The sequence below is a fragment of the Quercus robur genome, chromosome 5 (genome assembly GCF_932294415.1).
Source record: "Quercus robur chromosome 5, dhQueRobu3.1, whole genome shotgun sequence".
In the NCBI taxonomy this organism is placed as follows: Eukaryota; Viridiplantae; Streptophyta; class Magnoliopsida; order Fagales; family Fagaceae; genus Quercus; species Quercus robur.
In genome coordinates this window covers 31,096,075-31,108,539 of record NC_065538.1, presented here as the reverse complement: position 1 = coordinate 31,108,539, position 12,465 = coordinate 31,096,075, and the positions used below count along the sequence as shown (strand labels likewise).

The window sequence follows — 12,465 nt, the reverse complement described above, 5'->3', positions numbered from 1 at the left end:
GTAAAAACGTGAGGTTTAGCTGCATTTTTTTAAGCGGCGTTTACAAAAACGTGGCTATAGAGTGGCCTTGAGCTGCAGTTACGCCAGCTACGTTTACCAAACATAGCCCAAAGATTAGTTCTATAGCCTTGTTTTGATGCTTGAGCTGTGTTTTTGTGAGTTGGCCTAAGGCCGCGTTTTAAAAACGCGGCTATAGACCCAGCCAAATTTTTTTAAAAATTAAAATGTGTCGTAAAGTCGCGTTTGGAAATGCGGCTATAGGTTTGGTATAAATTAAAGGAAAAATCCCTCAATTCCACACAATTAAAAAAAGGCGAAAAGTCACTTTTGATCCCTACATTTTCAGGCGATTTCCATTTTAATTCCTACATTTTATTTTTACCGTTTTTAATCTTTATCCTAAAAACACTTCTCGTTTTGGTCCATGTCGTTATATTAGAAACGGAAAAAGCTAACATGGCAAACGGCAGAAATAAATAATACTAAATTAATATCCACGTGGCCTAAATTAATAATAAAAAATGTCACGTTAGCATTTAAATTAAAAAAAATTAATTTATTAATTTTAACTATATATAAAAAATTAAAAACAGAATTAAAATTAAAAATCATATGAATTGAGATCTAAGTATGTCTTGAACAAGAACAACAAGAACATAAATCCAGATTTAAGAACACAAACCCAGAAATTCAAAAAAAAAGAAAACGTTAAATCAAAACCCAGCCAAATCAATGACAAAACATCTAAATCATCCAACATCAACAACAAAACAACATAGCACCAATCAGGCCATAGATCATCAACAAACCCTACAGAAAAACCAATCATCAACCCAAAATCCATAAATTACATCATCAAACCACAGATCCTCAACAACCCCAAAAAAAAAAAAACACAGATCCTCTATGCTTCTCTCTTTCAGATCTGGTGTGGACAATTTATTAGGCGTAAACCAAAAAAAAAAAAAAAAAGAAGCGTAACATTGTTATTACTCACTCTTAACACAAACACATTGCTTCACACAACCTTTCACAAAAACTCAAAACCCTTCTTCTGTTTCTCTCTCTAGAAAAAAAAGAAGGAAAGAAAGAAAGAAACACTCTCTTTCTCTCTCTTTCTTCTGTTTCTCTCTCCATCCACGATGCCGCCGTGCTCTGAGCCACGCCGATCCACGCCACCGGCGTCCCTTGATCTTCTCACTCTCCCTTGATCTTCCCACACCACCCATTTCCCTTCTCCATCTCCACTCCACCGGCCACCACCGACCCATTCAAACACACACTCACAAACCCAACACCACCATACCCATTCTCTCCGTTTCTCTCTTCCTAGCCGCAACTCACCACAATTTCTTCCATCAATCTCTGCAATTTCAGGTTTGTTTCTCTCAACTTCAGTTTTTCTATTTCATGGTATTTTCAATGATTTGTTTTGGGTTTGTGTTTGTTTTGGGTTTGTGTTCATTGTTACTATCATGCTTTGTTCATGGATGTAAATTATTTATGATTTTACCTTTCTAATAAAAGGACAATTAATGTAATAATCAAAATCATAAGAGAGATATTTCATGCCTGCTTGGAAATCAAATTCAATCCGTAACATGAAGTTTCATTGCCTAGGTAATCACACTGAGTCATGCTGAGTAAGGAATTGGGTTATACATGGATACACCTCCTCCACAGCCTGCATTTTATTTTTTTTTTTTTTTTTAATCTGAAATTGCATGTATCACTTTGAGATTGAAGTTTCTAGTGGTTCTTATTCTCGCAAAAAATTTTTATCTTAACAAGTGGGATTTTGATTTTTCACTTGTACTCACAAGTAGCATCTCTTCTACTCACAAGTCACAGCAACCCTTTTTCAGTCTCTTTTCGGTTTCTTTTCTCATTTTCCACCTCCTTTTAGCTGACCATTTTTCGTTAATATTTGTTTTTGTAGTCACCCATAGCCATGGCTTCTGGCATGTTCGTGGAAGTCATTAAAGAAGTTGGGTTGTGCCTATGGCATTCTGGGTCCAAGTGTTTAGTCCACATTCGCGATTTGAAAGAAAATCTCAATTCCTTGGAAGTTACTGTGGAGCAACTCATGCAAATATATGAAGATGTGCAGCAAAGGGTCCAAACCGAAGAGTTATTACCACTCGCGAAGCGTACCTGCGAAGTGGCTGGCTGGTTTGATGGGGTACGGAAACTGAATGAAGATGTGAGCAAAACTCTCCAAGATGGTAAGGAACAAGAGCAGAACAAGTGTCTTGCAGGTTATTGTCCCAAAAACTGTTGGCGAAGCTATAAGTTAGGAAAGAGAGTAAGAGAAATGCTGGATGAAGTAGAAAAGATGAAGAATAATGGTCGATTTGACATTGTGGTTGCAAAGATGCATAATCCCGTTAACAAGAAGCCCATGGATGAGACCATGGGTTTAGATCCCATGCTTCAAAAGGTCTGGAGATGCATTGAAGACAAGAGTCTGAGAGTCATTGGTTTATATGGAATCGGAGGTGTCGGAAAGACTACCCTCCTTCACAGAATAAACAATCTGTTCTTGAGCCTAAGCCATGACTTTGTGGAAGTTATTTTGGTTTCAGTATCAAAAGAACCAGACGTGAAAAATATTCAGAATACAATTCTCCAAAAATTGGGTCTCCTTGAAGGCTCTAGATTTGTTTCTATAGAGGAAAATGCCACGCTAATATGCCGCAGGCTAGAAGAGAGAAAGTTTTTGTTATTGTTAGATGATATATGGGAATGGCTTGATCTCAACCTTGTAGGAATTCCTCTTCCAGATGATCAGAATGAGTCCAAAGTAATATTTACAACCCGATTAGAGGAAGTTTGTGGCCTCATGGGAGCTCAGCAAAATATCAAGGTGGAGTGTTTAACACAAGAAGAAGCCTTACGTTTGTTTCGGATGAAGGTAGGTGAAAACACTTTAAATTCCGATCCACGTATACCGAAGCTTGCAGAAGATATGGCTGCAGAATGCAAAGGCTTGCCACTAGCTCTGGTCACTGTTGGGCGTGCAATGGCTAGTAGGAAGGATCCAGAAGACTGGGAGTCTGAAATAGCCGCATTGAGGAACACTCCTTCAGAGTTTCCAGGCATGGATTCTGTTCTGCTTCCTTTGAAGTTTAGTTTCGAAAAACTGCAGAATGCTACCTTTAAGTCTTGTTTCTTGTATTGTTGTCTATTCCCTGATGGATATAACATCAGGAAAGAAGAACTCATTGAATATTGGAGAGCAGAAAGGCTTCTAGATGAATATTACCATGATGAAGAATATATAATCAGAAGTTTGGAGCGTGCATGTTTACTGGAGAGTGGTGAATCAGAAGAGTTCGTTAAGATGCACGGTTTGATTCGTGACATGGCCTGGTGGGAATGTAGAGACAAGGTTGCAATATTCATCAAAAGAGATGCTGAGTCAGATGAAGAACGCGGATTAAGCATATGGAATGGAGTAGAAAGGTTGTCTTTGTGGGATTATAGTATAGATGATGTCCTCATAAATTCTTCACCGTCATGCATAGAACATTTCTGCAAAAATGTCAAGCAGTTACCGAATCTCCGTACTATGATTTGTAAGGTTCCATTGTTAACAACATTTCCAGCTGGTTTCTTCCCTTTGATGTCTGCTTTGACACTCTTGGATTTGTCAAATAGTTTTCTCTTACGTGAGTTACCCAAGGAGATTGGTAAATTAATCAACTTGGAATATCTTAATGTCTCTGAAACTGCTATCACAGAATTGCCGGATGAAATTCAATATTTGGAAAAGTTAAGGTGCTTGATATTAAATGGAACAAACATTCCGGAAATACAAAGGGGATTGATATCAAGATTTCAGTTCTTGGAAATATTTAGTAGGTTCGGTGACAAATATTTCAGTTACTCAGAGGTGTTAGAGGATCTGGTTAACTTACCACATTTGAGTGAAATCTGCATTGCCATTACTTCCGACACAGCTATCATCCAAAGATTAATGTCATTGGAGAGGTTACAACGGTGCATAAGAAAACTCTCACTCTTCGCATGCGATGAGTTGACCTCCCTCGTACTATCACCCACATCGCTATATAGAATGGAGCATCTTGAATTGCGTCAATGTTCAAGTTTAAGAGAAGTGGGAATTGAGACTTTTCCGAGCTATCGAATGCATAAGTACTTTGACCAACTTTCCATGTTTGGCAAAATTCGCAGGGTAGTGATTGGAGATTGTGGCAACTTGAGAAGTGTGACGTGGCTCATTTATGCTCCAAAACTTGAAACTCTTGACTTACGTGACTGTAAAAATTTGAGGGAAATTATAGGATTCATATTGGGAGATGAAGCAGAAATAAAAAAAATGTCAAAAATTTTCATATTCTCAAGTCTCAAGGTTCTACGTTTGGTTAGGTTACCAGTCCTGCATACAATATACCAGTATGTCTTGTCCTTTCCTTTGCTCAGAAAGATTGAGGTACTAAAATGTCATAGTCTAGAGAGGCTGCCATTTGATTCCAAAAGCGCGGAGAACTGTCTAATTCATGGAGAAGAAAAGTGGTGGGATAGATTGGATTGGGCGGATGAAGCGACTAAGCAAGTTTTTAGTTCAAAATTCTTCCGTCATTCCTGGTAATTTAGTAAGAACTTCAAATTCAGCTCCTTAACTTAAATTGGTTGTGCTCTTCTAGTTCTAAACCATATGCTGTCAGTTCAAAATTGTTTGTGAAATTAGGATTTATGAATTGACAATTTGTTATTTTCTTAAAATTAAATGATCTGTTTTAATCAAATTGATGCTTCATCTAAGTAGTTGAGACTTGAGATTTGTCACTAATATCAGTATTGATTTTGGAAGGATTTTGATTAATTTAAGATTGGTGATCGTTGGTACTAATTAAGGTTGTGCCCTTTCGGGGTTTTCATTGTTTCAATGCTTTTCTTATGAAATAGAGGATGAAGTTTAATTAAGTCCCTAATTACTGGTTGGGACTATTAATAATAATTGGACCAGGTGAAGGTATTCAACTTGGGACATACAGTTGTTGTTTTTCTCAAATTAAGGCCCTCAATTGAAGATGTGGCTCTTTTTTTTCTTTAATTTTTTTTTTTTTAATTCAATAGTTGTAACAACGAAAAATGAAAGAAATTGATACATTTTTATCCCAATTTCAAATATCAAATTTAATAAAAATAATTATGTAATTATATGAAAATGAAGGTTGTTATTATTATTACTAGTGTATAATCCGTACATATGCACAATATAATTTTAAAAAATTACAATTATACACATATATAGATTCAAATTATATTCTCTCTCTCTCTTATTTTTTTATTTTAATTTCTTTTGAATATACACATGAGTTTACTCTTTCTTTCTTTTTTTCTTTGATTTTTGATGATTTATTTATATTAGACCTTTCGTCTTTTGCATCTCATTAACTTACCTAGAACAAAAAATTTAAAAAAATAATAATAATTAAATAGGACACGTAGCGCAAAATTAGACAATAATTGGAATCCAATTTAAAACCTAATTAGATTTTCTCTCCGTTTTACTTATTAATATATATATATATATATATATATGTATATGAATAGATTTTTTTTGGGTATAAAATGGATCCTTGCATGGATTTACTTTTTTTGTTTAATGGGATTTATTTTAGGTGTAATCCAAGAATGACTTGAGATACTATGGATTAAGTTTTAAAATTGAATTTTGTTAACAAAATAGCATTATTTATGTACATAAATAATGCTATTTTAAATACATGTTTTGTTATTATTAATTATTATGATTAGTTATTGCTACTTTTAATCATATTGTTGCTCGTTTTGGTCATGTTTATTTGCTCTATCATTGGTTAATTTAGATCTTGGCCCTAATTAGTTGTATTAGGACTTTTTAAGACCTTAGATTTGAGTTTTGCACATCATTATTTTTATCTTTTGGAGTTAATAGTGTAGAATTGCATTTTACTGATTTGTTGCGGTGTTTATTTTGCTTCAAGGGGCGATGATGACGACGAAGATGTTGGGGCAAGTTCTAGTGCGATTTGATTCGCGGTTTCTTGCTTTTGTATACTTGAGGTAAGTAGTGCTTGTGCACATTACTCATTTATGTTCCCACATTTTATATGTTGAGAATTACTTATAGACCTGAGGAAAAAAAAATTCATATAAATATATGCTACTGGATATCTCTTTATACATTTTTAATTTTTCGTACGTCTTTCTTAACCCCATTTATTTATTTATTTTTTTCGGCTGAATGCTTCTTAACCTCACTTGTTCATGCTGTTCTCCCGACTATGGTGACCAATGTGTCTGGGTCTTATTAGATTTACGCTATTTCCCATATTTTATATATATATATATATATATATATATATATCTATGAACCATTGATTTCATGCATTCTATTATTATTAGTTATAACTAATCTATGAAATTGTCTAGTAAAACTAAATTCAAACTAAATATATTGGAGGGCAAATTCCTCTAATTCATGCAACCAACAAATGCCACTAGTTCAAAATTTATATACTTACAAACCTAGTAGTTCCTAGGTGTATTTCTTGTATGATTTATGCTTTGTATATATGTAGATTCTATAGTGTTAATTTCTATGTTTTATATGCTACTAAAGTCTCCATCTTCAATGTATCAAATTATCAATGCCTACGATTTTTATGTTAATGAAGATAGCTTTTCTTTAGTATCCTATTTGATATGGGAGATAAAATTATGGCCCATTAACATTTTAATTGAAGAAAAGTTTAAATTTCTAAGATTGTAATTATAATAAGGTGAAACTATGAAAAAAATAGTAACTAATATACATTTTTGCTTTTGAAGAATATGGCTTTTTAATCATATACATGGTCACTCTCTTGGAATTTGAGCAAGAAGTAAAAGACTTCTTAGACTTGGAAATCTATAGATCTTTAATCAAATTACTTGATCAAACAAAAAGAAAAACTAAGAAATATAGAAGAGAGAAAGAGAGATAAGGAGAATGAGGAAAGAATCACATATATATGTAGATAAAGATGTCAGTTGTAATGGTGGTGTAGATGAGGAGATTGAGGCAAGAACCACATATATATGTAGATAAAGATGTTGGTTGTAATGGTGGTGTAATTTTTTGCTTTTGAAGAAGAAAAGTACAGGGGAAAAACAAATTTATTTCACTGTCAACAGCAAAGTAAACAAAGTAAGCCAGAGTCCAGGAAATATATATATATATATATATATATTTTAACGTAGGAGCAAAAATTTGAAACTTTTTAGAATTTTTATAAAATTAAATATTGTAAGAGTAGTGCTACTGGCGCAATACTTTCACAAATATTTTACAACAAAATCTTGGTGGCAAGTTGTTAAAGGTAGGTAAAAAGGTGATGCCAATTGTGGGAAACCTGTAAAATCTTGCCCCATAACTTTTATTGTGAAAATATTGTGAAAGTAGTATTAAGATGATTATATTCAAATTTATTTCAGTTGAGTTTAAATAAAATTTAGAATCAGGAGGTTCAAATTTTTGTTTTAAGGGGTCAAAAACAAATTTTTTTTAAAAAAAATTGGTCAAGTCAGGGGTTCATTTGAACCCCCTAACCTGAACATAACACGGCCCTATTTATTCATTGTCATATTGGGGCTTTCTTAAAATTATCTAATTTAATTAAATTCATGCTTCAAGTAGTTGGGTCATGAGACCTTGACCTAAAATTGTCCACACTAATTTGATTTTATTTTTGTTCAAAAGTGGCGGAAGGTGTCAACTAGGTAAGTTATAACTACAAGGTTTTAATCGATATTTTTATTAATTTAAGTAGTGGGGGTTTTCTTTTTTCTTTTTTAATGTTTTTCTTATGAGATTGATGGTTCTAATACGAATTTTAAGTCCCTGATTACTGGCTTGAACAATTAATTGAGCAGGGAGAAAGAAAATATGTGATTCATTTATGTTAAGCTTATTGGGTTGATCTATTATTGACAGTTTATTACTTTTAGTTTACAATGTCATTATTTTTCTTCCTTTTTGAAAATGTATGTCTTTAATAACTGATTATGATTATGATGAACTGACTCAATGCACAATTTCGGTAGGCAACTGCTTGAAGATTGATTCAGGAAGATGGCTTGCAAAATACTGAAGGATGATGTGTTCAACAATATAAGAAGAAAATGGATGAATGTTTGTGTGAAAGAGTGTTAAGTTTTCTTCTCATGAACTTGTTTTTGGTTTTTCCATTTGACCATTCCGTCTTTTTGTTTTTCATTTTACTTTTTTGCCAGTCGTGAATTGTATTGTATTTGTTTGTGTTTTTTCTTCTCATGCAATCAGAATTTTCTTTTTCTTTTTCTTTTTGCTTTACTCACATATGACATTTGTTTTTATTTTTTTAGTTATTAAGATTATGTTTGGTAACTGTTTTTTCCCCATCATTTTCTGTTTTAAAAAACAATTTTCTATTTTTAAGTCTAAAAAATTTGTTTGGTAACCCAAAATAGACTGAAAACAAAAATTGTTCTTAAAACTCAATTTGTGAAAAAAACTGAAAACATACAAAAGACTGTTTTCAATTTTAAAATTTCAAAATTTAATGAAAACTCACATTTAATTTAATAAATCTATCTTATTTAATGAGTTAGCATAAGAGTTCAAATCTTAGTCACAACATATTTTAATATTTTTTTATTTATTTTTTTCTTCAAAAAACTATCTTTTTAATTTTAACTAACCAAACATGTTTTTGATTTCAAAAATACAAGAAAATTGTTTTTTCTTTATATTTCCAAAAACAAATTTTTGAAAATAGAAAATAAAAATTGTTACCAAACATAACATAAGATTTTTTTTCATAATCTCATACGTGACATGTTATATGATGATGATATTAAGAATATATTAATTGATAACTTGATGTAAAAAAAATACTATGTGATGAATACTTAAGAATATTTATTTTGTAATATATATACACACACATATATATATATATATATATAATTTTCACTGTAATTCCAAAATCGTACGCAGATTAGACCGATACAAAAATATTTTGTTCCAATGGACATACCAAAACTTTCAGTGAAACAAAACAAAATTGACAACTTTAATAAGTAGTTATATAGTGGGAGATATGTGAGTAGTGCTCCCAATTAGTTAGTTTGTTAGAGTCTAAGTGATTACTGATTAGTTACTAGTTGGTCTCTACATTGGTCACGACATTGCAAAGAACTATTCTATAAGTACCTATAACTAGTGCAATGCTGGCATATAAGAAAATTAATCCAAATTTCCTTACCTTCTCTCTAAATTCTTTCCCTCATCTACTTTCAACATTCTTTGAGGGTGACTAAAGCCAGTTCAATCTTAAGTATATCATCTTCCATTGCCATCATTGTCTAAACACTTAACACCTCAAATCGCCTGGAGTTATTGGTTTATATTTATTTGACTCTATGGGATCTACTCTATAGTCTAAGAGCATTCACATTTGTGGTACGAGAAAATTTAACTTTCAGCACCCAAAATAATTATTTTATTTATTTTTACATCTCATTTAATAATATACCATATATCTCATTTCTTACTTTAACACATTACCTATTAAAATAATATAAACACCAATTGATAGAATATAAAATATAAACCCACAAAAATGTTGCCGCAACCACTGCAACTCTAATTAATTGCATTAAGTCATTGAGGATCAAGATCATAAGATAAATTTCAAACTGCTACAAAAAGAATTTTTGTGATTCAGTGTGTCAAGCGAGATAGTTAGAGATTGAAATTGAATTACACAAAATAGTTTGCTTGAAATTCAACCGAAACTCAATTATGCTGTCTATCCAAGAAATTAATTTTGATATTCTAGATTATTCTTATAGCAAACCAACCCTCAATTGTGACTTGTATAAGAATGAAAAATTAGTCCTAATCTAGATGAGAGAAGGGGAGACTACCAAAACCCTTGAGAGAGAAATCTTGTAACCCCCACACCTTTATTCTTTCCAAATTGACTTGCCCTAGAAAGAAGATTCCATCCAAACACCTGGCTCATCCTTAAGTGTGTTGGATTGCTATTGGAAACCAAAAAGACAACCATCAAATCTTTTAGTGCCATTGAAGAGTTCAAGAGATCGAATTTACAGTTGGCAATCAACTTGAAAACCAGGAAGCTATTAAAGAGAAGCAATTGATGCAACATGTCGTAGCAGGAGCGAGGAGTTGTATCTTCGGATACAAGTACCTTACTCATATGGGTGGTTTTGTAAGTAGCATTGTATAACAACCATCTTTATTGTGCATTCGGCATGCTGTCGTGGTCTCAAAGTGTTTTCCCCGTAGCGGATTTTCTCTTCATCAACATATAGTTTGTTAACATGTGTGAGTTGTGGGTGTTAGCTGGTTTATTGCCTTATTCATCTTGATTATGAATTTGGTTAAATAACAATTTGAACTTTTTGGATAAGTAGATAAAAATCAGTAGTAAGTAGTGATAGTGGTCTAATCACGATTTTTCATTACTGAGGATGGAGATCAGATCATCGAGACCAAGGCCAAAGATTTGTAAGCTAATAGGATGAGATCCATGACCAGACAAATTTGTTTAAGTTAATAAGGATAGTACGTTACAGGTAAACTAGGTACTAGCGGCATTTGTGGCCATGTTATAGAGATTTCTCCAGGAAAATTGGACACTCAAATAATAGTGGAACCTTGAGGCATTTGTTAGTAAATTGGACACTCAAAGTACTAGCGGCTATTGTGGCCATGCTATCCCAGACTCTGTTCTTCTGAAGTTTCTATAAATTTAAAGTTCCATTTTCACCAAGACAAAAAATATTTAGCAAATAATTAAAAGGAAAAGTTAACAAATGTCCTAAAGTCATTTGTTAGTAAACTATTTTAAGAAAGTTTTTATAGAAGAAGAAAAAATTCAATTAATATTTTAACAACTTTTTCAAATTCCCATAAAAGTGGTACAAAAATTTTCTTAAAATTGTTTATTAACAATTACCCTAAAGAAACTCATTAACATAACTCATAAGTAAATAAGTTTTTTTTATCAAAAAGTTAATCCAATGGTAATAGCACATGGGGAAGCGTTGGGGGATGTATGCACTTGCACCCAATGGCGGTATGGTTTGAAAAAGAAAATTGTTTCCCTCCAACACATTTTTGGATTTGTGAAAGTTGTTTCCCTCAGCCGTAAGAGGAATATACGCTTATCCTGGGCACATAAATATATAAATTGTGCCCTCGACTAGGTATTTTGCATATTTAGAATTTTTTAGATAAAAAAATTTATTAACTATTTCTTTTAATAATTCAATAGTTGGGGCAAGGGGATTTGAACCAAGAGAAGTTTTTGTTGAAAATACTAAGAGATGCCAATTAATTGATTTACAAGGTTCTTGGCAATATATTAATTAACTTTAATTTGAATCTCCTTCTCAAAAAAAAAAAAAAAAAAAAAAAAAAAAAAAAAAAAAAACTTTAATTTGAATCTTAAGCATTTATGATCTTGAAGGTAAGCCTTCCCAAGATTCTAATGGAATTAATTACCACAATTTATCATCTACTGATTCTACCAAGTCTGTGCCAGGCCAACAACAAAGGGTGTTAATATTTGATAAGACTCGTGAACATGATACGAAGTAAGCAGGTCAATGTTTAGGTTTAATGGGTTGGTATTCGATTTGGGTCAACAAGAACAAACATGTTTAATAAGCAGGCCAATTCATGTTTGACAAGTGAAACTAGCTTGAGCCAATCTAACCCATTTAATTAAATGTAAATTTTACTAATGTGCCCTTCAATATCTGTGGTTGTAATTATATTTTAAATATTGCTGACATTATTTGATTTTTTTTTTTTTTTTTTTGGTTGATAATTTGATAGTTACAATGGAAATGAGGGGATTTGAACAATAAAGGTCTCCGTTAAAAACATCAAGAGATGTCAACTAATTGAGTTACAAGGCCCTTGACAATTTTGTTTGAAATCTAGTCGTATAAATTATACATTATATAAAATATGAGAATTGCTAACAGGTTAATACATGACTTATTCATTGAATGGATCATGCTCATGCAAAGTCGTGTCAACCCTAACATGATTTGTTTATTAAATAAGTCATGTGAGTCATGTCATGTCAACCTATTTAATAAACACGCTGTGTAAAGATCGAGTGATTCTGACATGATTAATAAATTTATCATGTTTGTATTGACCTATAAAATCGAATACTCAAAAAATCCTCACATGTGAACAGGAATTGCAATCGTTACAAAAAAAAAAACAATAAAATTATGTGAAAAAGAGGGAGAAAATGGGCATTTGCCCCGTTCACCAAAACTTTTCAGCAAAATGCCTCATATCTGAAACTAATTAGGGAAATGCCCCTGTTTTGAAACTCGATTTTCTAAAAATTGAATTTCAATTTAAAATTCGATTTTTGC

At 32.3% G+C, this 12,465-nt stretch overlaps 1 protein-coding gene across 2 annotated transcripts; it reads left to right on the top strand.

Moving 5' to 3' along the window:
- The first annotated feature begins 776 nt into the window (after positions 1 to 776).
- On the top strand, positions 777 to 8,354 carry LOC126725789 (disease resistance protein SUMM2-like). 2 transcript variants are annotated; one of them, XR_007655599.1, is made up of 4 exons: positions 777 to 1,377; positions 1,940 to 4,619; positions 5,997 to 6,075; positions 8,098 to 8,354. XR_007655599.1 is itself a non-coding variant. In XM_050430713.1 (4 exons), the coding sequence occupies exons 2-3, from the start codon at positions 1,952 to 1,954 to the stop codon at positions 6,043 to 6,045; spliced, it is 2,709 nt and encodes a 902-aa protein (XP_050286670.1). In that variant the 5' UTR covers positions 777 to 1,377; positions 1,940 to 1,951; the 3' UTR covers positions 6,046 to 6,075; positions 8,098 to 8,354. The 2 variants fall into 2 exon arrangements, 1 of the variants encoding a protein (XP_050286670.1); XM_050430713.1 differs by having other exon boundaries at positions 1,940 to 4,611.
- Positions 8,355 to 12,465: the final 4,111 nt, after the last annotated feature.

Coding starts and splice junctions, on each gene's coding strand:
- LOC126725789 (XM_050430713.1), top strand. CDS start 1,952: ATGGCTTCTGGCATGTTCGTGGAAGTCATTAAAGAAGTTGGGTTGTGC. Junction 4,612..5,996: donor AAATTCTTCCGTCATTCCTG/GTAATTTAGTAA, acceptor TTTTGCTTCAAG/GGGCGATGATGACGACGAAG.